This window comes from Prosopis cineraria, unplaced genomic scaffold (assembly GCF_029017545.1).
Source record: "Prosopis cineraria cultivar Desert tree isolate PC_DT_omini unplaced genomic scaffold, ASM2901754v1 PC6, whole genome shotgun sequence".
In the NCBI taxonomy this organism is placed as follows: Eukaryota; Viridiplantae; Streptophyta; class Magnoliopsida; order Fabales; family Fabaceae; genus Prosopis; species Prosopis cineraria.
This window is the reverse complement of record NW_026555337.1, coordinates 36256036-36280094: the sequence shown is the minus strand read 5'-3', so window position 1 is coordinate 36280094 and position 24059 is coordinate 36256036. Positions and strand designations below refer to the sequence as shown.

At 30.6% G+C, this 24059-nt stretch overlaps 1 protein-coding gene and 1 pseudogene across 2 annotated transcripts; one reads left to right on the top strand and one right to left on the bottom strand.

Annotated features, from left to right (window-relative positions):
• Positions 1-283: 283 nt before the first annotated feature.
• Positions 284-2631, bottom strand: LOC129313077 (annexin-like protein RJ4; annotated as a pseudogene).
• Positions 2632-17421: 14790 nt separating this feature from the next.
• LOC129313075 (annexin-like protein RJ4) lies at positions 17422-20669 on the top strand. 2 transcript variants are annotated; one of them, XM_054955923.1, is made up of 6 exons: positions 17422-17535; positions 18081-18226; positions 18881-19102; positions 19698-19910; positions 19992-20081; positions 20209-20669. In XM_054955923.1, the coding sequence occupies exons 1-6, from the start codon at positions 17463-17465 to the stop codon at positions 20404-20406; spliced, it is 942 nt and encodes a 313-aa protein (XP_054811898.1). In that variant the 5' UTR covers positions 17422-17462; the 3' UTR covers positions 20407-20669. The 2 variants fall into 2 exon arrangements, with proteins under 2 accessions (XP_054811898.1, XP_054811899.1); XM_054955924.1 differs by having other exon boundaries at positions 20247-20414.
• The last annotated feature ends 3390 nt before the right edge of the window (positions 20670-24059 follow it).

Genomic DNA, 24059 nt, shown 5'->3' with positions numbered 1-24059 from the left:
TGATCAAATAAAATATATTTTGCTAAAAAAAGATGAAATAAAAAATATTTTGACAATTTTGTATTTATTTTATGATTTTTTTTTGAAAAATATTACAATTACACCTTTTTATTTTTGAAAATCATAAAAAAGAGTTGAAAAGAGAGGACGAGAAGAGGAACCAATGCTGACAAATGGAGCGGATTATCGAAAATGGATTATATTTTGAAAGTAAGAAATTAATCATTATTCTACTAAAACCAACTTGCACAAACAATTGATATAGAGAGTCCAAGTCGTCGCATGCAAAAGAGAAGGGGGAAAAAAAGACATTCTCTGAGAAATGAAACAGACTCAAATGAAGAGGAAATTAAATTCGACCCAACCACACACACAATTATTCATCACAGATTCCATCATTAGAATTATTTGAAGAACTTAATCTTCTTGTCCCAAAAGAGTGATCAGAAACTTCTTGTAATCTCCAGAAACTTCCTTGGCCAGTGAATGCTCCAGATGCTCACTGTTCTTCTTGTAATACAGATCTTTAATACCCCTCAAATCCCTCTCAGCCCTGGTCACGATCACACGCGTCAATGCATCCTCATAATTCCCTATCCTCTTAGTCGCATTTCGTAGAACCTAAAGGAAATTTTACAGCTTGGTTAATCTATTAATCTTATAACAAAAGTATTTTCAGTGACATCAGAATTGGACAGGACATTGAACTGATTAGGGCATTGGTTCACTAAACCATGACATATGGCTGGTTCTTGGTCTGACTAATCGAACTGACCGGTCTGAGCTAGGTCTAACAACAGTGATAATGTTGTGTATCAAAAATGTATAGTTAGAGAAGTTAATTATACCTTTTCATAGTACTTTTGGTGGTCACTGATGCAATGAATGGCAGTATGCACTGCCCTGAGGAAATTATCAGATGCATCATCCAGCAATTTCTACACAAATAAAATCAATAAAAATTTTTATAAGGAAAGATTTTAGAATAATAATAATAATAAATATAATGAAAATAATTATTTGACCTTAGTGATGGAAGTGCCATGATCATCTCTGTAGCGATTGAAAGTTGCAACAAGCTGAGTCTTGCTTCTGGTAGTAAGAATCCTTATAACCTCTTCATGATTGCCACTCTTATGTTTAAGAGCATCATGAAGAATGTTTGCTTCAGTTTGTGCCAACCTCGCATTCATCTCATCACCTTCATACCTGTACGAGCTCACCAACCCTACCAAAAGCTGCTCAAAATAATTAATCAACTAAGTTTACTGCTTATTGAACCTTTAAATAATATGAAGCAACATCCTGTGTATATATATATATATAAGGTTAATTAATGTGTAGTTTTACCCTTTAGAAGCATCGAGGACTTAAACTACTTTTTGGTGCAAAGTTAACTCTTTGTTAATAATATGAGTAACATTGCACCATTTTCAATTATCAGAAGGAAATATTATACCCAAAAAAAAAAGTTTACAATCCTCGACACTAAGACAGAATTCCCTTTAACCCCCCCCCACACACACACATATATATTACATTAACGAACATATATATAGTTCAGTTGCCAGTTAATAAGCCAGGGTTTGTTAACCATTAATTGGTCTTAGATTTGAGTCCTAGGCATGCATTACACTAAAAACTCATTGGGAGATCAACTTTTCCACTCACATAGTCAACTATAAGATTCATATTTACTCTACCATTATTAAACATAAAACACAACACACCCCAACAAGAGCATATATATAGCTCCCTGGTAATAAGCTAAGCTAGTTTAACCCGTAGTCTTTAGCTCGAGTATTCAGTGTATGTGCATCTATGTTAAAAGTTCAGAGTCAATAACTTACTGGCGAAGATAACCACTAGTATGAGCAGCAACATCTTCTTCCAAAGAACGCTTATAACGATTGTGATAGGCTCGTCTCACAGCCAAGAGCTCTTCAGATGAATAGATGCAAGAGATTTCCACAATCACAGTGTAATCAACATTATTGCTATTTCTAATGGCCACATTTGCCAACACAGCATCTCGATCTGTTGGTTCTAATACCCATCGATACACCGCTCTCTATGTTTAATTTGCAGATAAACTTGTAAATACACAAGTGTGGAAAAAATGTTAACTTTAATAAATCTATAAGAAGCTATATAATAAAATACCTCAAAGTCACCAGATAGCTCAGACTCAAGGCGTTTGATGAGATTCTCGTCATAAAGTTCTTCATAAGCTTGTCTGATTTGCTGAATTTGAACAGAATTTCTGTGACCTAATATTGCTGTCGCTACCTTCTCATCAGTGCCCCATCCTACAAAATTTAAACTCAAGATAAGTAATATTACAATTACATTCTCATGGTAACCAAACTTAAACAAAAATTTTAGTTTCTTTTGCGACTGAGCCAAATAAAATGGGTTCTAAATCAGGAGATGGTTTATAGTAATAAATACCAAACGATTTCATAAAAAAGGTTTATGGAGAAAGATCTTATACCTTTGAAGGCCTTGTGGAGAGACTCAGCATCTTGAACAGGAGAGATTTCATTAGGAGCAATCAAAGTAGCCATTGATGAAGTTGCTCCGAGCTTTCTTTTAGAAGAAGAGTGATACTATGTATTGTGGAGAATTTAGGGTTTAATGGAAACCTCAATTTATAAGCCAAAATGGCTTGATTGGAATCAACGCCTGCTCATGCTTGTTATGTGTTTCAAATTTATATTATTATATAACTAATTTAATAAATAATAGTTAATTAGTATTGCTTAACTGCTAAGGTCCAATAAAGTAATAGAAAACTTGATTCCCTACTTCAATGTCTGAAGGTACTTTCATCATGGGGTGTTGTTTTTTTTTTTTTTTTTTTTGTCTTTACCTCCGGCCTTATATATAAGTTTTGTTATTTTACATGGAAAGATGCAGGAATATTATTTACTTTCTTTTCATCTTTGCCCTTTCACAATTTTCAATGAGTAAGGTAGGAGATTGCACTTATACAGAAAAAAAAATGTTTTTAAAGATGATGCATTTAATAAGGGTCAATTGAAAATTTCTTTTTCTTAAATAATGAATGGATTAATTATTTTTGATTAATTTTGATGAAATAGTTAGGAGTGACTTGTATATAGGATGAAAGAGAGTAAGTACCGTGATGTACTTAATTAATTATTTTACTTTTTTATTGTTAAGAGGAAGCAATTAATATATCATTACGTCAGTATACTATATATAAAATTTACAAAAAGTGTCCAATAAAAAATTGAAATTAAAAAAAATCTCGCTTAAGTGGAGATCAAGAGGAGCGTTGGCGAACACAGTTGCCCCAAGTTTACTGCGTAAAATAGTAAATTGTCTTATAAGTTATAGGCCCAGAGTATTTGTGATCTTAAATTTATTTTTAATGAAATATTTCTTTTCAACTTTTGAAAAAGGTCTTACCATCAACAAAAATATAATTTTATTTTGTTAGTTGACTAGAAATGATCTTAAAAATTACAAAAAGAGTACTAAAAATTACAGTAAATCACCTAAAAATTACAAACAATAACTCAAAAAATTAAAGAAAATGACTAAGAAAGTTTTATTGGCATTTTTATATAATTTTTTAGGTTTTTTTTCTATTATTTTTTGGTAAACTAATAGTCAAAATTAACTTTTGTTAACATAGGAGCTAAATTGCAGTTTTTTAAAAAATTTGAATAGGAACATTAGAATACAAATGCTTTTGGACTTATAATTTATTGGATTTGATGTTAAAGAAACACTTTTTATGTACTTTTTATCCCATAGTCTCTGTAAAAGAAAAATAAAAGAGAGAATTATATACAAGACTCACTAAAGACAATTAATTACTTTCAGTTCTAGTGACCATTGAGTTTAGGAGAATGACAACAATGTATTGTCATTCTCTTAAGCTCACCGGTAGTAGACCTGTGATTAATTAATTGTCTTGAATGACACTTGTATGTAATTCTTTTAAACTCAGTTGTTAATAGATTTAAGAATAATTAATTATCTTGAGTAAGACCTTAAAGTAATTCTCCCAAAATAAAGAGTGCCCCCTTCAATTTTTTTAAAACCTAGTGTACGGAAGGACATTAGACATTGAATAATTGTGGTTTCCAATGAAACCAGTTAATTTGCAATTTGATTTTCAGTCTAATTTCCTTCCTTTCACACACTAGGGTGCAACTTGATATTAAGAAATTATTTTACAAGTGTGAACGGAAGGAAACTAGACTGAAAAGCACATCAAGCATCTTGGAAGGTTGTGGTTTCATTTTGCATTAGATTAATCAATTCCACCTAATCCAAAAGCCCATTCGTATGCTTTTTTGTCAGACTTGAATTTCTCCATAACTATGCTTTTTCTTTACATAATAAATCATTTGGTATCCAAATTTAATTATATTTTATTTAAGGGGAATGCAATTTATAGATTGTTTTGTTATTATTCTTTTATATTAAAAGTATGAATTTAATTTTTTATTGAAATTTAAATTAAAAATCAATAATCCTAAATGTAGTCTATTTGCATAAGATTTTTGGGTATTAGGTGATAGTGATTTATTTTTTCTTTAAAGACATACACTTTTTACAAGTTTCCAATGAGTTGTTAGGAGTTACAGGTAAAAAAAAAAAAAAGCGTTTCTGGGGTAATAAATAAGAATAACAAAATATAAAGCTAATATTCAAATATTAAATTGGAGAAATTTGTGAAAAAAATTATTTTAAATTTCTGACTCAATTGACAAAGGTAACCACTTTTCTTATGTCAATAAGATAAGCAAAAGCCGTTTTCATCAATCAATAATAAATTGTGCCTTAAACCTCGTACATGTTTGACCCATGGCGATCACATGGGGGTCACAAGGCAATCCGAGGATTCCTAGCGTATAAAAATGCGTCTGTCTTATAACCCTCCTACAAGTTGGCTTTACTAGAATCATGATTTAAGCCTCGTTTGATTTTCTTATATTTTATATTCAGAAAGTAAAATTTTACTTTTAGGATGCTGGAAGTTTTTTGGATAAAATATTTTACAAAAAGATACATTTTACAAAAAAGTACATTTACAAACAGTGGCTGAAAGTGAATTTTTAAAACGTAACTATTTAAAACTTTTGAAAAGTGAATTTAAAAAGTAGAACGTTATTTGATTATACTACCCCAAGTTTAATTCTTATTCTTTTATTTAAAAATAGTTAATTCATTAAAAATATAATTATCATTTCAATAATAATAATTAGATATCAAATTTTTAGCATTATAAATTGAATAATTAATCATGTTAACTTTTAACATTAATATATAATAAAAATTATAAATCTTTATCAATTTTTTAAATTACAAATTAAAAAGTACAAATAACTAGAGATCACATTTTTAACATTATAGATCAAATTTTATGTTATTTAAAATCTTTATCACATTTTTTAAATATTTCAAATATATTACATTTGTATAATAAAAATTATAAATCATCATAAATTAATGCCCTTTTTGGTAATTATACATTCAAAAGCACATTTCACTATCACAAACCAAACAACTTTCAATGTATCAAAGTAACTTTTAAAAAAATGTATCTAAATACAAATTTTATTACAACAATTGAGGGTGAGTTTGGGTGGCTCACGTTTCACATCTTCAAATGTGGTTTTTAACTTTTGGGATGTGGAATGTTGTTTAGGGTGTACTTTTCAGATGGAATGTGCTTTACAAAAGGACTTTTATATGGGTCTGAAATTGAAACAATAGAAAGCTCCTTTTGGTAGCTTTTGAAATGCAAATTAGGCATATATTGGTACCAAATATTGTAAAAGACCATGATACCCTTATATTTCTCCTTCTTCACGTGCAATCGAGGCTGGCCTCCTCTCATTCTGCTGCTTCTCACTCATCGTCGGTCGCTCGTTTGTTGTCCTTCCCTACCATTCCAGTGGCCATTTTTTCATTTGTAGCTCACGAATCGTGCTTGTTTTGGGTCTTGGACGACATTGCGAAGCTGACAAATGCACCAATGGCGTAGACACGACAAAGAAGATAAAGTAGAGATGAGGAGAATGATGGCGATGCAACGAAGAAGGAGAAGAACCTAATACGCTAACCCACAATAGCACGAACAGGAGGGAAGAAACTTTATGGCAACACGAAGCAAGGAGGAAGAAGAATGAATAGTGGCACACAAACAGTGAACAACAATAACCAGGGGAAGAAAAACTCACAGTAGAACTTCACAACAGCTGCAGACGGAGATGACGCACCTGTTGACGGCAAGCTGACTGGCGAAGGAGGAAGCTTAATGATGCTTAACGAAAAGAGAAGGAAAAAGGAGGAAGCTTGCTGTCAATGGAAAGAAGGAAAAGGAACAAGATGCTGAACGATGCCCTGCTCTTCGCATAAGGGAAAAAAGATCTGAACAAAGAACAATTGAAAAAATTATAGGAAAGTTCCCAAAATTTTTCTTTTTATAACATAAAAGATAAGGGCATCTTTGATAATTTCTTTATTATTAAAACAAAATAAAATCAACCTATTGCTAGGAAGGTTTCAAACTTTAGAACTTTAAAATATTAGTATAAGTTACAATAAAATATCATTCAATGAAGGGAAAAGAGAAATTTTTGTAATAAAAATTTAATGATATTACTTATAAATAGGGCAAATATTCTCTCTATTCTATAAATAAAATCAAGACAATAGTACTTCTCTAATTTTAATGTAAGATAAATTTTCAAATTTTTTAATATAAATCAAAGTTAAAGTAATCAACATTTTTTTAAAATTTTATGTTATTTTAAATTTGTTTCACATTTTTTAAAAATTTCTAATATATTATATTTGTATAATAAACATTACAAATTATCATAAATTAATGTCTTTTTTGATCATTACATATTAAAAAGTATAAATTTTTATTAATCCAAACAACTTTTAGTTTGTCAAACTAACTTTTGAAAAAATATATCCAAACACAAATTTCATTACAATAATTGACTTTCACTAAATTGACTTTTGCTAAATAAACTTTCATCAAACTGATTTTTGGCAAACTGAAAACTAAACACACACTGACTTTTACTAAACTGACTTTTATCAAATGGACTTTTACCAAATGAACTTTTAGCTAACTAAAAACCAAACATACACTTAATGGGTCAATCGCATTGAGGTCCTTTAGAAGAATTCTAATAACCAAAAAATCCCATGAAATATAAAAATAACTTTTAAATCCCAAGGGCTTTAATTGCAAACAAATCTTAGTGTGCATTTACCAAAATGCCCTTATTTTAAAAAAAGCTCTTCCCATGATTGCTCGCTCTCTATGGTTGAATCCTACTTTTTAGATTAAATTCTAGTACCTAGAAAAAGAAGAACACCAAGAGATTGTACTTTTTCAAGGAAAGAATCCCAAAGAATTCAATTTGTCATTGACATAGTGTCATCTCTAATCTCAAATCCTGTAACGAACTCTGATCAGTCACCCAAGATGAGGAGAAAGAAGAAATTTGCAGCTCATCTTAAGTATTACCAAGTAGATTAGATTCAAAACCACACCACATGGAATTCTTAAGCTCAATAAATCTACACTTCCAAGCTCCACCAAGCACTAGCTTGACTCAATATTATATTGGTAGATCTTCTACCAGCTGCGGCGGTTGAAACTTCTTCTCACCATTTTACTGTGAGTGAAAGCCTCAAATGATGCCTGTTAGATTTTTTTATATCAAGTATATTTAAAGATAATATATTCTACAAAAATAGCTTAAACTATTTGATTAGATACTTTCTAAACTTATATATTTATAATCTATCTTTTAATTTTTAGATGAGACTTTTTTTATATTCTAATATTCTCTTTACTATTTTTTTTCCCTCTTTTTTTCCCCCATTTTTTTTCTTCTTGCCTGGGCTTGTACCTTTTTTTTTAGCCTCAAAGGCCTTAGGTCTATTTAAGTTCTTCTCCTTCTCCTTCTCCTTCTCTTTCTCATTCTCCTTCTTCTCTTTTTTAATATCTTGTTTTTTTTCATCTTTTTTTTTTCATTTTTTCTCTTTTTTTAGTTGTTTTTTGTCCCTAATCGAATGACAAATGATACCATGTTAGATTTCTTATATTAAATATGTTTAGGATAGTATACTCCACTAAAAAAGCTTTAGCAAGTTGGTTAGATGCTTTCTAAGCTTATATATTTATAATCTATCTTCTAATCTTTATATGTGGGACTTTTTTTTATGTTCTAATAGTGCCCCTGTGAAAACAAGGAATTGAGTCAGTTACAATCAAGAGAACTTGGTAAAGCTCTTACTTCTATTTCTCAAGTCACACAGTGGATATGCTATCACTTCTTCCCTCTTGGCTTCGACCTTCCCTCATAGCTCTTTCTAGGCATCTGTAGTGTGGCACTCCTCAAGATCTCTTGAGCTTCTTCAATCTAAAACATAAGCTAAAGGCGACGATGCTCCTTGACGTGAGAAAGTGGTTCACAAAGCTGCTGATTTGTTACTACCAAAGGGAGGACTAGGTGGAGCGTGGCAATTCTCATGAACCAGCTCAAGCTGAAATTAGCAACCAGAAAAGGAAGATGGTGGTGATGGCATGGAGGGTGGCTACTAGAAGTAGCCAATCGAGGAAGCCAAGATTGAACATTTGTTTGAATGAAGGGAAACTTATTTGCAATTAAAACTCTTGTTTTTTTTCATAAAAAAAATCTTGGGATTTTAAAGTTATTTTACATTTCATGGGACTATTAAGCTATTAGAATTCTTTTAAGAGACCTCTGAATGATTTTCTAATGATAAATTTGTCCTTGACAAAAAAATGTTTTCTTGTAATTATATAACACCTAATATTATTATTATTGATCGACACTATATATAAAAAAGAACTAAAATTTGAGATAGAGAAATACCAATGGATTTGGGTTTAGTAAAAGAAACTAGCACATAACATTAAGGTAAAATTTTAAATAATCGCTGGAAGATATGATTATATTTAATATCTAATTGTGGCTCAATTATGATTGCCTTTAATGAGGATTTTTGTGCGCAGGAAAATAAAGTTGAGATAGAAATTTTAAAAAAAGACCAATTGCAAATTAACCTTGTGAAGTTTTTGTAATAGGTTGTCATTGCCAACAAAGGACGTAACAAAATTTTTACAAGTATTTAATTGCAACATAAATTTATTTTATCAAAAACTCAAGACCTCAATCTTTTTTGCTGACTGAATTTCTTCTTTGATAAATCTTCAGCTTAGAGGTTTTGTTCGATGAGTGCAAAAGACGTTTGTTGTCTTCTCACCAACTTCAACGTGGTCTACACTATGAGATATTACGCTCAGAACTAGTGCAAGCCGATGCGTGCCTCTTGTGTTTTAACTTATTCTTTTAACTTCCAAGTTGTAATGTCTTTTTTTTTTAATTATCTTTTCTTTTTAGCTTCCGGTGTATTTGAAACTATTTGGTCATTTATCCCATAAAAAAAAAAACTCTGTCATAATGCTTTTGTTTTGCAGTGACTTGTTCAATTTTAAAATTGTTGGGGTCTAATTTTAAAATTGCTTTTGTCATATTACTTGGTTCAGTTGGTTGTGATTCCAACCTAACTCCAACTTAATAATTAATTAATTGATCCTGCGTCTAGAAACATTTTTGGATTATATATGTAACATGATCACCTCATCACCTGTAACTTGTACTACAAATAAAAAAAAAAAAGTTTCATGGAGATGAATGATCACAACAACACATGGCTACCAAACTTCACAAATGCCATCTCAAAGCTTACAAGTGCCATAGAGTTCTAAGTTCTAACTAAACAACTTGAACACAATGATCGTTATTATTTTTGAGGAAAAATGCATTTAAATATTTGAATTTCAGTTTACCAAAGAAAATAAGATTTGAATGTCAAAAATACTTAAATTAAATAAAATGAGGTTGCAATTACTATAAACTTTTACAAGATTCACCACTTGATTTTAAGAAAATAATATTATATTTTTACAAATGACAATTTTAAGTATTTTATTCAGAAAATATTTTTAAAATTAAAACTATTTTTAAAAAAATCTATGTTAACCGTAAATTTAAGTGTTAATTTATAATTACAATTTTCAAGAACACTCATTTTTTTTTTCAATTTGAGTTCTTAGGGAAAAAAATGTTTATTCCCTTAACTTATAGATTTATCTTCTTGGAAAATTCCATGAAATAATCTCTGTCCAGTTGGATTTTGCCTCGCGAAATGACAAAATGCTCCTAATTTTTGTTTGAAATTTACCATATAGTAATTATTTTTAATTGATACTTTTAGAAGCTTATGGAAAACGTGTAAGAAGAGTATTTTATGAAATAAATATTTTTAAAACCCATACAAGTGAATACACATTTTTTTTTTAACTACGCCTTAGGCAATATTTATTAACGGTAATATATTCCAGTATTATTATTTATTGTCAAAGGCAACCATTCTTCTAACTTTGAGGTAACAATTTTCATGTTAATCTATTACAATATTTTTAAATGTTGCATTTCTATTAAAATAAAATAAGCAACAATCAAGAATTATGTAAACCTAAAAATAACAAATTTAATATATTTTTTCCATACCTATAGGATTTTCAACCTTGCACTTCAAGAATGTAAGTCATGACTCCAAGTGCAATGTTTGACTTACTCATCCAATAAGTAAAGTATTCTACCATGTTAATTAAGAATTGACCAATCACAATAAATCTTACCATGGTAAAAACAACTTGACCATGGTTTAAAATAGATCAACTATTGTAGAAAAAGAGCAAACTAAACTTTAGGGTCTACCAAGTTAAAAAGTAATTTACTTATAAATGGAAATCCACAAAAAATATGCCACTATGGTAGAAAATAGTTTACTATAATAGTAAATATTTAAACCAAGTTAATGACAGGTCTACTATAGTATAAAAGGATCAAACCAATATAAAAAGACTATTATTGTTAAAAGGAATTTATATATCTTAAAATTTTCAGTAAGATATCTTATCATGGCATAAAAGAGTCTATTATGAGAGAAAAGAAATAAATCAAGCCAAATACGATCTACTATAATATAAAATAATTAAACCAAGATGAAAAAGAACTACCGTAAATTAAGTTTTCCAAATTAAAATCTTCAAAAAAATCTCAAAAATCCAACATAATTAGTTCTTCTAAACTATGAAATTAGTCAGAATCCCTTAAATCAAATTAAGAACAGGGAAGCATGAAAAACGTTTATGATTGAAAACATTTCAAAAGGAGGCTTAAATGACTCAAAATTGCTCAACAAGGCACATCTATTATAGCCAAGATGCATCTATCGTGACGTGACACAAAAAACCCCTTTTGTACTTAGAAAATTTGGCACAATAGATGCTTCATGTGCCATGACAGAAAACATAGAGACTACACTCCAAACTTTATACCATGCATCGTGGCCAAGGCGCTATGCGCAGTGGTGCATTATGGCGCATTATGATAGCAAATTTATTGTCATGACAGAACTCGAGACCAAACTTCCAACATCACAACTTCTTTTGTTGCAAGTTGCAATGTCCTATTGAGATGATTCAAGCATTCATATAAAGTTTATTTAACAAAATTAACTAATGGTATAAGTTTCATCGCAAAATAATATCATAAGAAGAAATTAGACATTCGGAACATTTTTACCACTTTTACTCATTTCAACACAACCCAAGTGTTCAAATCTCCATTTGCTATTTTTGGGTCTTGATTCAATGAACCATTATGTAACAAATATAGCCAATATAGACATCTCATTGACAATAAATCACAAAATGGCTATCTAAGACAAGGGATAAAGGGTGAGACTTCAACCTGTTAGCCAACAACATTATTTGAAAATCATAATTCACTTGAAAACATATAAATACACTTGCATAAGTATTCAAGGTCTCACAAAAGTCCTCATCTGGCAAAAAATACAACAAAATGACCAAAACACATGTATGATGCAAGTGTAAAAATAAAAAATATCATCCTAGTTGGTAATATAATATCAATTCACAAAACTCAAAATATGGAGGTGTTGTACTCCCTAGCCTCTGAAGCTTCCCATTTGATCCTCACAGAACTTTCGCCTATAAAATGTTAATCCATAGAAGTGAGACAATGTCTCAATAACTATATAACCAAATTCAATCTAATGCAAGTGAGATAAGGTCTATGATCATGCAAAGTGAATATATGTGAAAACATTCATATCACATATCTAATTACATGTTATCATTTATAAATTCGTGCATGATTAGTGCAAACCCTCCCTTATATTCTGTTTCCTCTAATCAAATCCATAGGCTCTTAATATAAACATGACTAATCCAAGTGACAAGACTAGTACAAGCTTTCCAATCATGAGGGGTAAAGCCTAGCCAAAGCGACCATGCTTACACTTGGACCATAGATTCCCTTTATTCAAATTAACAAGTGTTATATGCTCAACCCATACCAATTCCCATTTGAAGGTGAAAAAAGTAATACAAGGCAATGTCTGGCCCTTACCCATTTCCCATATAAGGAAAAGGGTAATATACGGCAATTAAAAAGCGAGACACTAAGGCCACCATAATGTTGGCAACACTGTGTGGAATTTAGAAGTACCCCAAGATGAACTTCCACCGTTACACTCATATGATCATGTCATCATGCAATTTCATTTTCATGTTCACATATTTCTCAACATGCAGATCATATTCGTTCTTCACAATCATTTTCATGGAAATATAATTTTCATATTAAAATACCACAGTTCACAAATTTTACAAACAAGATCAAACAAGCTCAATAAAGGATTTAGGTTTTCTAGTTATCTTAAACCTTTAGTTTACGAAGTAATACACATGAAAAAATCAAATCTTTTGAGCCTCTTCTTTCCCATGAATGACTATTCGAAGTTAATCTACAATCCAATAAAAGTTATAATCATCCAACATTATACATTTCTAACTATTTAAATTAGCCCAACATTCTCTAAACTCATTGTTTCTCCCACTGTCATTCAACTAAAACCATTTCTACTCCCCATTAACTTAAATAAACTTCTTTTAGCCCAAACATCATCATTGCATCGTTGCATTTTCCTCAAATCATTATTTTCACACTTAGGGTTTGTGTAAAAATCACAAACCATCCACAATCCATCATAGAAGCCTAATCCAATCCATGAGAAATTATATAAGCTCTAAACAACTCCATTAAAGTCAGACTAATTAATCAGTCTAGACCTTTCCCATTTGAACCCATGTCAGAAATCATTAAACTTTGGTGAAAAACCTAGCTAGCTAGAGAGTAAGGGAAACAAGATTGGAGGGTTATTTTAGTGATTCAAAGCTCCAATCCACCTCCAATGACGGAGCAACTCATGCCCTAACAGAGACCTTTCGTCCCTCCTTTGTTCTCCTATTCTTTCATTTTCTAGCCATTCTCGTGAATATGATTACATTAGAATTCAAGCATCTACCGCAGTAATTGTCATACGTCACAGCGGATAACACAATGGGCTAACTTTCGGATTTGGTCTTCCTAGTCCAATTCCAAACTTGTCCAATCACCCAACACGCCCAATGGTCATCCTTAATTACCCTTATCACCATTAATTATAATTAAATTACTATCTTAACTTTGGTCATCTTAATTAATCCTTAAATTTAAATTTGGGATGTTACACTAATCACTTCTAAAATTGCTATCATATAATGTGTTACAAAATATTATATACAGAGATGATTTTCAAAATAATTTAATAAATAAATTATCAAATTAATTAAATAATAAATAAAATAGTAAAAATACGTTAAAAAATATATCAAAACATGAAATGTGAATAAAATTTTTATATATAGGTTAACAATTGGCAACAATTTTTAAATGTTGCAAAATAGAACATTCAAAGGCAAAATTTTTTTTTCTTGCCTCTTAAAATAAGGAATTGTTTTCAAATATCGCAATAAAAGTATTTCTTTATAGGCAACAGTTTTTATATTTCCTTCCGAGATTTTTCCCTAGCAGTTGAAAATTGTTGACTTATATTCCACTTTACAGTACTACTTTCACTTGTGAAATATTTGTGGCTTAAAGTGAGGATCAATATCAACATGTAACACTTTAGTGAAACCGGTAAAAACATTTACTATGGCAAAAAAAAAAAACCAGATTAACAATAACATATCAAAACAATGCTTTTCAAATATGGGATATTCCAAAACTCGTGTCTGCTATAAAATCCATCTTTAAATTAAAACATCAATAATAATATTCTAAGTCAAACAACAACCTAAAGGCCTCCTGCTCTATACTACCAGCACTCCTAGCCATAATGTTAATACAAAATTATAAAAAAAAAAACAAAAGTATCAAAGTATGATGTGCAATGGGGCCCTATATATATACCTAACTTGCGGGGTAAATTAAATGTAGCTGCCTCTTGCCAAGCAAAAATAATACATTGGAGCTCGGTCTCCTCAGCCAGAAAATAGCAGCACTAGAATTAATCTACAATAACTTGATAATTTCCCAATGAATACCACATCAACCCCAAATCCCCTCTACACATTTTAAATAGTTAATTTCCTTAAAATCCATATCTGATTCTACCTCTAAAATATCGCTTTCTCTTTCCAATCTATAACCTTTATTCCTCTAAAAATGCCAACATTAATTCCAAAGATCATCAATACACAATAAAAAGCCCAGATAAACATCCCATAACATTATATAATTTCCAGGTCAACCAATATCCACAATTTAGGGCCTAGGATTTTCTAAAATCCACACCAAATCCCACATGCAACAAAATAAACTGATTAAATGTTGCTTATTTACGTATTAGACAACCTTTTAAGAACTTTTTTTGCAAAACAATGTGTTGCTAGAGGTCAAAAAATGTTGTAGTGCCAGAGAGTTGTTATTCAGTTTTAATTTTTTAATTTAAATTTTAATTAAAATTAATTCTGTTTATTTAATAATGAAATTATTATTTTTCATGTTAAATTCCTGTCCTCTTGAATATAATTCGGACACCAAAATTATTTTTCATGTTAAAATTAATTCTGTATTTTTAATAATGAAATTGTTTTAAGAACACTACAAAAGCAAATAATAACAAACCAAGCTTTAAATTTCTGTCCACTTGAATATAATTCGGATATCAAAATGATTGATCAGGTAAAGAAGAAAGAAGAAAACTCTTTAATTACCCTCAGCAGATGATATTCTGGTAAAAAGAAAAAGCTAAGAGACAAGGAGCACCAACTATTGGAGAGTTTGAATCTCACACACTATAAACTAGGAGGGATGAAATGCTTTCAAAGAAAACTAATTTAATTAATCATATCAGTTTTTTTTCAAATTGTAGAGAAATTCAAATCTGACAAAAAAGGATACGTATGTGTATTGGATTAGGTGGAATTGATCTATTCAAGGCAACCACAACCTTCCAAAATGCTTCACATGATTTTCAGTCTAATTTTCTTCCGTTCACACTAGTAAATTTATTTTACAAAATAATATATTGGCAGAGATCGAAGTCCCTATATGGGGACAAATAATTAACTTCATGAAAAATATTTCTTTAACATCAAGTTCGAAGCATTGTTTTAAAATATTAAAGGTGGAAAACTGTGATAGCCACTCCTCCTCCTGATACTCCCCCACGACAGATTTATTTTTCTTCCCCCCATTTTTTAGACATTTTTTGGTACATTGCAAAACGTTTAAAATATGAATGACATAATATTTTTGACTTATGAATTGAACAGTTTTGATGTAAATTATATATTTCAAAATGATATAATTGCTTCATTTTAAAATATAAAAACTAAAATAATTGAGTAAATAAATAAATTTTTTAGTGATCGAAAGTCTAAATGAGCTAGATTTTAGGAGCTTATTAGAGTCATGACATGCTTTTGAGTTTAAAATATATTTACAAAAGTATTTATAAACTGTTTATCAGCAAAATTTTCCCATCGACAATAGAATCTAATCTCACAATCTTATATAGGTTCTGGACAAATATCCAAGCTAATTAGACTATTATTTTATATTAAAAAAACTATCAATTAAAAATTTGTCAAATGTCCCCATGCCTGACATGGGACCAAAACAAACATCATGAATCATCAAATGTAATCGCATGTTTATTTTTCCAAGGAAAGAACGTTCAGCCATTTAAGTACGGAATCAAAGGTTTTCCACTATTTTATTATTTGTGCCTAGCAGTTAAGGAATCAAAGCTTTTCCACTAATTTGTAAATTCAAGAAAAGGGAGTGAGTTGTTTATTTGTATTATATTATCCCCAGCATTAGTTATTAATTCATGGTTCTAAAAAAATTAGTTAAAATCTTAATTATACATCCTTTCAATTTTACCCTCATTAAATACCCTATATAAATAATTTGATAATGATAATTAAAATTCTAATGCATCATCTTTCAAAAAGAATAATAAATGAAGTAGGGGTATGGTTGAAAAAAATAATTATAAAATTTATCCAGTATCTTATATTTTGGAACAAGCAAAGCTTCTAGAAGATGCTCTATATTGCGATCTAGATGGAGTAATTGTTAAGAATCTGAGTGATCATTCAAAGATGGGGAAGATAACAAATGGGCAAGACTAGTGAAATAATATTATATCTCAATTCAAAATTTAAAAACTCAAGTTTATAGATTATTTTCTTTTATTATATATTAGTTATTAAATTCAACTTTATGTGAAATTCACTTACACTTGAATAACACAACAGTAATTAATATATAAGAAATTTATGACATATTTTCAAAAATAAACACTGCCGTAATTTAATGCACTAGCACAAAAATGCTCCCATGAATAGGGGTATTATGGAAAAGGAAATTTTAATAAGAAAATCAAGAAGAAATTAGGATCAAACCAAAATCTTTAAAATAACCTTATATTTAAGATTGGAGGGAGTATTATTAACCATTACTTTTTTCTAAACCACAATATAGGAAGTCTGATCTAGAATCCTCAGTTGATCCAAAATATAAAGTATTATGTTGGTTGTAGATATACTTTTTTTCAATTATACACTTACTTTATTATATTTGACTCAAATAATTAATTAGTGTTTTAAATAAGTCAAATATTATATTCATTTTATTCAGGATAAAATGGAAAAGGTATAAATTTTTTAGAAAAATTAAAATTTATACCAACTTTTTTTATAAATATAAATTAATTAACAGTAACTTACATCATGACAGAGAGGGAGTACTAATTATGTTAATCATATAATAATATAAAGTACTTCAGCCAAGCATGAGTAGGCGTGGATTCCAAAGAATAAGCCTGTTTGGATTATAAATTGTGGTTTCCATCAAACCCTAAATTCTCCATAGACGTATCCCTTTTCTTCTTCATCTGTAGCTCTGAAAAGAAGCTCCAAGCAATTTTCATCAATGGCTACCTTGATTGCTCCTAATGAAATCTCTCCTGTTCAAGATGCTGAGGCTCTCCACAAGGCTGTCAAAGGTATAAGATCTTTTTCTGTAAACCTCATATATTTATATATATGTCAATAAATTGTCTAGCATTTAGTTCTACTAATTATTCAAAATTTTAATTATCAGAAGTCTTTTTAAAACTGTATTTTTATTTATAAATTTTGGACTTAAGATTAGCTGACATACGTAGATTATTAACCAGCAAATACGTAGATTTACTTTTGCTTAAATCCCATCCATTTGACTCGATTAATTGACGTTGATGAAAGTGAAAATTTTAACTAGGTTTAATCACCAAAAATGAAGTATTACTAATTTTAATCTGGATCTAGAGGTAATAAATACCACAAAACTATCCGAATTATAAGTCAGGTTGGGTTTCAAATAAAAGTAAATTTTTAACATAGTTTTTATTAATCCACACAATCTGAACTCAATATCTGACATAAATGACATCAAATTTCCCAAATATTAGACTCAATGACCATTGATAGAAGAGAAGATTAATTATGTTCAGGTTTGATTACTGCAGAGAATGTAATGTTCCTGATATTGTGGATTAAATATTTGTAGGATGGGGCACTGATGAGAAGGCACTAATAGCAATATTGGGTCACAGAAATTCATTTCAAATTCAGCAAATCAGACAAGCTTATGAAGAAATTTATGAAGAGAATCTCATCAAACGGCTCGAGTCTGAGCTTTCTGGTGACTTTGAGGTACACCATCATATTTCCTCTCCTCTATGTTACAAGCATATTTAACTACCTTGTCGGAACCAAGAAGAGGCAAGTGGTTAGATTATAAATATTGTCTAAAAATAAAATAAATTTTTAATTTTATCCCTTTTTAAATGAAAACTTTTCAAATTTGCACTACATTCTTTCTCATAGTTAATGAGTTTAAATAGGATAATATTGAAAAATATATAATTAATACCTTATCAAATGCCTTGTACTCCCTCCGATCTAAAATATAAGCAGTTTCTAGGAAAAATTGTATGCCAATAAAGTTCTTATTCTTATAAAAATATATATTATTTTCTCTTTTTATCTTTAGTCTCAATTACAACACAATGACTGAGAGAAAATCTACATAAGACCTAGGTTAATAAATATAAGAGGTAAAATAAGAGATTTTTTTTTTACATATACTAAATTGCTTATATTTTGAACGAATATTAGCTAAAGAAAATGTTTATATTTAAGACGGAAGAGAGTATTAAGGACCAAAGAACTCTTTTAGAATGCACCCTATGATAGAAACTGTGTGTGTGTGTGTGTGTGTGTGGCTTCTTATACATTTATTTAAATTAGTATTTTAGTCTTCCACAGTTGTGTAATTACAAGTTTATGCGAAAAAAAAAAACCTAGAGAGCTATGTATCGATGGGTGTTGGAACCAACAGATCGAGATGCAGTGTTGGCAAATGTGGCCATTAGGAATAGCAAGAATGTTGATTACAGTGTCATAGTGGAAATCGCTTGTATTTATTCTTCTGAAGAGCTCTTGGCTGTGAGACGAGCTTATCACAATCGTTATAAGCGTTCTTTGGATGAAGATGTTGCTTCTCATACCACTGGTTATCTTCGTCAGGTAAGCTTTAGTTTCCTTAATGCAAACATCATCAATTAGCTTACCTACGTTTACATGTTACCTTTTTTCTCCTAGAATGGGGGTGTGTGTGTGTGTGTGTGTCAAACCATCTGGTTTTCAAAAGTATTAGTGAACTCTAACTAATCCAAATCGAACTAAATATGGGTGGAAAGTTTATCTCCCAATGAGTTTTTAGTGTATTGCATATACCGAGCTAGGTCTCAAATCAATAAGACCAATGGTTAAGTCAACATACCCTCGTTAACTGGTAATTAACTGAACTTTATATAAGTTTGCTAGTGTAATATGGGTTAAAGGGCAATGCTATCATGCATTATTAAATTATAGATTTAGGAGCTCATATAATCCTAAACTTTTTCTTTTTTTATGCTTATTTCCCTCTAGTAATTGAAAACGGTACAATGTTATTAACAAAAGTTAACTTTCTACCAAAAAAAATTTAAGATCTCAAATGTTACGTTCCTTCTAAAGAGTAAAGTTAGATATTAATTCTATATATATATATACATTGTTCATTCGTATTACTTAAAGGTTGAATAAACAGTAATCTAAGTTGATTAATTATTTTGAGCAGCTTTTGGTAGGGCTGGTAAGCTCTTACAGGTTCGAAGGTGATGAGATGAATGCAAGGTTGGCACAAACTGAAGCTAACATTCTTCATGATGCTCTGAAACGCAAGAGTGGCAATCACGAAGAGGTTATAAGGATTCTCACTACCAGAAGTAAGACTCAACTTGTTGCAACTTTCAATCGCTACAAAGATGATCATGGAACTTCCATCACCAAGGTTCAATAATTATTTTGATTATATTTATTATTATTTAAAAATTTTCCTTATACTAATTATTTCTTGATTTTATTTGTGTAGAAATTGTTGGATGATGCCTCTGATGAATTCCTCAAGGCAGTGCACACTGCCATTCGTTGCATCAATGACCATCAAAAGCACTATGAAAAGGTAGATTAAATTCTATAATTAAGTTTGTAATTATAACAATATTACTTTTCTTATGAGATTAAACTCGTATTTTCCCAAGTGACAGATTAACGTGGCTGGAAAATTTCTTATTTATATCTATATATAGGTTTTGCGTAATGCGATTAAGAGGATAGGGAATTACAGGGATGCACTGACACGTGTCATCGTGACAAGGGCTGAGAGGGATTTGAGAGACATAAAAGATCTTTATTACAAGATGAACAGTGTGCATTTGGAGCATTCAGTGGCCAAGGAAGCTTCTGGAGATTACAAGAAGTTTCTGCTCACACTTCTGGGACAATAATAAGATTAAGTACTTCGCTGATCTTTTCTAATCGATGAAGCAACTTATGATGAATAATGTTCGAGTTCATTAGTTCATCTTAGTGTATGTGGTGGTGCATGTCATATTTCATATTTCCTCTAAATTCGAGTCTGTTTCAGTCATTTTTTATCAGAGGCACAACCTTGTCTTTCTTTATCTGTTTTGCGTGTGACCACTTTGGACTCTCTTATCTCAATATTTAGTGCAAGTTGGATTTAATTACGTACTAAAATTATGATCAATTTCCGCCTCCCAAAATATTTTATTTTGATAATTATCTGACATTTAATATTGTTAATCAACACTATAACAAGAACTAAAATTTGATATGGAAATCAAGAAAGATCTATGAGTTGCAAATTGACTTAATTTGTAATGGCATATTTCACTGCTATCAAGGGCTTAGCAAAATTTTTTACAACCCACCCAACTCATGGGTTTGCTCATTTAACTTACAACAACTCTTAATGATCCTTAGGATTGAAAGGTTGGGATTAATCAATGAATTTACTTTTCAAAGAATTGCAAGCCACAACTCATGCGATCCTTTTCCTTAAAATGTAAATCTCAATTATCTTAGCATCACTCAAACAACTTATAAATCTACAACTACATTTCTCATATCTAAAAGATCATATTAAACTTTTTACGACGCAAATTATAATTGTTCTAAACAGACAATAATTTCAATACCTTAAAAGTGTATAACCTTAATTCACCAACCCACCAACTATTCGACATTAATATTGTAGGAACAATTTGCATAAAAAAAAATGCTCACTACACCGTCTGTGTCACTACTACAAAATAACTCTATAAGAGCGCTTATTTTTGGCCTCCAAAAGTGCTTCCTAAGCACTCCCTTATCCAGTGCTCTGGTATGCATGGGAGCGCTTTATAAAGCGCTCTCATATGCTTGACCTATGAGAGCATTTACAAAAAAGCACTCCTGTAGATGTAGGGAAAAAGCACTTTGATAAACGACCATATAACGGGCACTCTTGTATGCCTTATGCCTCATATGGTAGTGCTCCTATCATGAGTGCTCACATATGTCAAGATATTGGAGTGCTTTTTTCTAGAGTACTCTGTATGTTGAGGCATTTGGAGCACTCACACCATAAGCACTTCCTTATTCCACTTTTACAGGAGCGCTCTAATTTAGAGCACTCCTGTATGTATTTTTTTTATAATTTAAATTTTCTTAAGCTACCTCCTTTGTATCTCTTAAAAATTACTAATCCTAATATCCAAAAACAATATTATTGAACATAACAATTTGTATACAATGAAAGAACTTGCAAATAAAACAACCTAACTACTTATATTTCCCAACTTGTATAATCCCAAGCAAATCTAACAAATGAAACTATTTGTGTTTTTCTAACATTGAAAGCTAGTTACCTATCACAACCAACCAATTATATATTCTGACCACTTTTCAATTACATCTTCTATTTGCCCCATAACAAAATGTGAAGTACTTGCTCCCATAAAATACTACATGAGAAATGAAAGTGATATATAAGTAATTAACATTATATTAACTTAATTTTAAAACACTTGACTTACATTATTAAGAATGATTAACTCTTGTTATGTGATTATTTCTCTCATAACTTCATCACATAGTATCCATACTCCTAATCTTGTACTTGTGTTTGTACCTATAAAACAATAAAAGATGTCATTATCCAAATGTGATAAAAACAAATTTCAACTTAATTACTAACATTTTGGGGATGAAATTATATATATAATTCTGATTTGTTAGCAAAAATCCATAGAATCTCCCCTATAAATTGGACATTTCAAATTTTTTTAAAAATTTTACATCAATCCAAAATAGCATATTCAGTAAAACAAACTTAAAATATTAATCAAACAATCATTTAGATGCACACCAACTTGTTTAATTAAGCAAATAATACAAATCTTTTTTTTCATGTATAAAACTCAACAGGATCAAGCTTTCCAATATTTGGAGGGAGACCTTCACCATCTCAGCAACGTGCTACGGCTTTATAAGAATTAAACACACCAATTGGACATTCTTACTCTAATTGTTATAATAGACATGTAAAAGATATATAATAGAAAACTTACTGATTAAATAATATCCTCATACATATGTAGTTTTTAAAGTCTCTATTTCTTAATGAGTTAAAATAATAAATTGCATGAAAGGATAGATGTGTAACGACTCTAAATAAAAAAAATATATGCCTTAGTCATTTAAGTTATAATAGAAAAATTTTGGCCAGTTCTTGTAATTTTCTCAATTCTTCTTTTGACAAGATTTTTTTTTTTCCTTTCCTCGGCTATCTGAATATCAGAATAGATAGAGGGAGAAGCTTCGGGATCGCATCTTTCTATCTCCATTCTTTCTTTTTCACCGATCTAAAACCTCTGCCTCGTGATCTCGATTCATCGCCCTCCCACTGCTGCTGTCGTTGCCGGTGATGTGAGTATGCCAGAAATCCTTACCTCCCTTTTGTTCCCTGCGTCTCCTTCTCGTTCGTGCCTTTGCTGTGATTGTCATCTTGTTGTGTTGCATTGCTGTCATCACTAGTGGCGTGGTTAAGGGCTGTATGAGATTCTTCCTTTCTTTCTCCTTCTCCGTGTGACCTCTTCCTTCTTCGTGCTTCTGCTATCGTGGTCAGAGCTTTCCCTTGTGCACGACAGCAACCATTTCTTCTTCCCCTGTTTCTGTTATGGTGAGTTGCTATGTTGGTTGCCGTCATTAATTTTTGTTTTCCTCTACTTGGCGTCGCCAGTCATTTTTTTTCTTGTTTGAACGGCAATATTTCTTTTCTCTCAGCTCCTACTCTCCTGTTGCTGTCACTGGAGGTTGAGGATGGTCGGGAAACTTCCACCTTGCAATACCTCTGTTCGTGTGTCACTGTAGATGTTATTGTTGGTGCGTGAGTTCTTTTATCAGCTTCTTTCTCTACTTCTTCTTTATTGTTGTTGATTTTTGAATGAAGTTTTGAACTTTTCTTCTTATTATTTTAGTACGTGGACATTTTGCCTCTCTAGATGCTGAATATATACGTGTGGGTGAGAGGTGAGTTGCTTTTTGTTTATTATATCGTGTGAATGGATGGTGGATGATTAAGTAAGTAAGTTGGAATTTTAATCCACTGAAGAAGATGAAGCAATATGGGCTGAAATTGTATTTGAAAGTATTTTGATATTTGTTGAAGGAATGGCTTTGGAATATTGAGATAATTTATACAATCAGATTGTTAAACTATTAAAGAAGTCGTTTGGATGAAATAGGAAGAAAAGAGCCTAAACTTGAACTTGAAGATGGGTAGCTAAGGTATTTGACAAGTGTTTGTTAGGAGAAGTTTACTTGGATTTTATATTTGTCTAGAATTTCATAGATTCTTGGGTGAAGTTTGCTTAGTTGGGTGTTATTGACCCATGAATTTAACTTGTAAGGTTATTGGTAAATTGTTAGATGTTCAATTGAATGAGTAGAATAATGCACCTAAAGTATTTGGTGTAAAGCTTGAGAGAAAATTATGTTTCAAGAAAATAGATTGGCATGATTAAAATAAATTGGAGGAAACTAGTAATGTGAATGATAACACTTGAGCCACCTCTAGAGCATGAATTTTGGTTTT

What these genes read in the sequence shown, in the direction of transcription:
- LOC129313075 (XM_054955923.1), top strand. Translation starts at nt 17,463, where the DNA reads ATGGCTACCTTGATTGCTCCTAATGAAATCTCTCCTGTTCAAGATGCT. An exon ending in TCTCCACAAGGCTGTCAAAG is followed by an intron (nt 17,536 to 18,080) that starts GTATAAGATCTT and finishes AAATATTTGTAG; the next exon opens with GATGGGGCACTGATGAGAAG. An exon ending in ATCAAAAGCACTATGAAAAG is followed by an intron (nt 20,082 to 20,208) that starts GTAGATTAAATT and finishes ATCTATATATAG; the next exon opens with GTTTTGCGTAATGCGATTAA.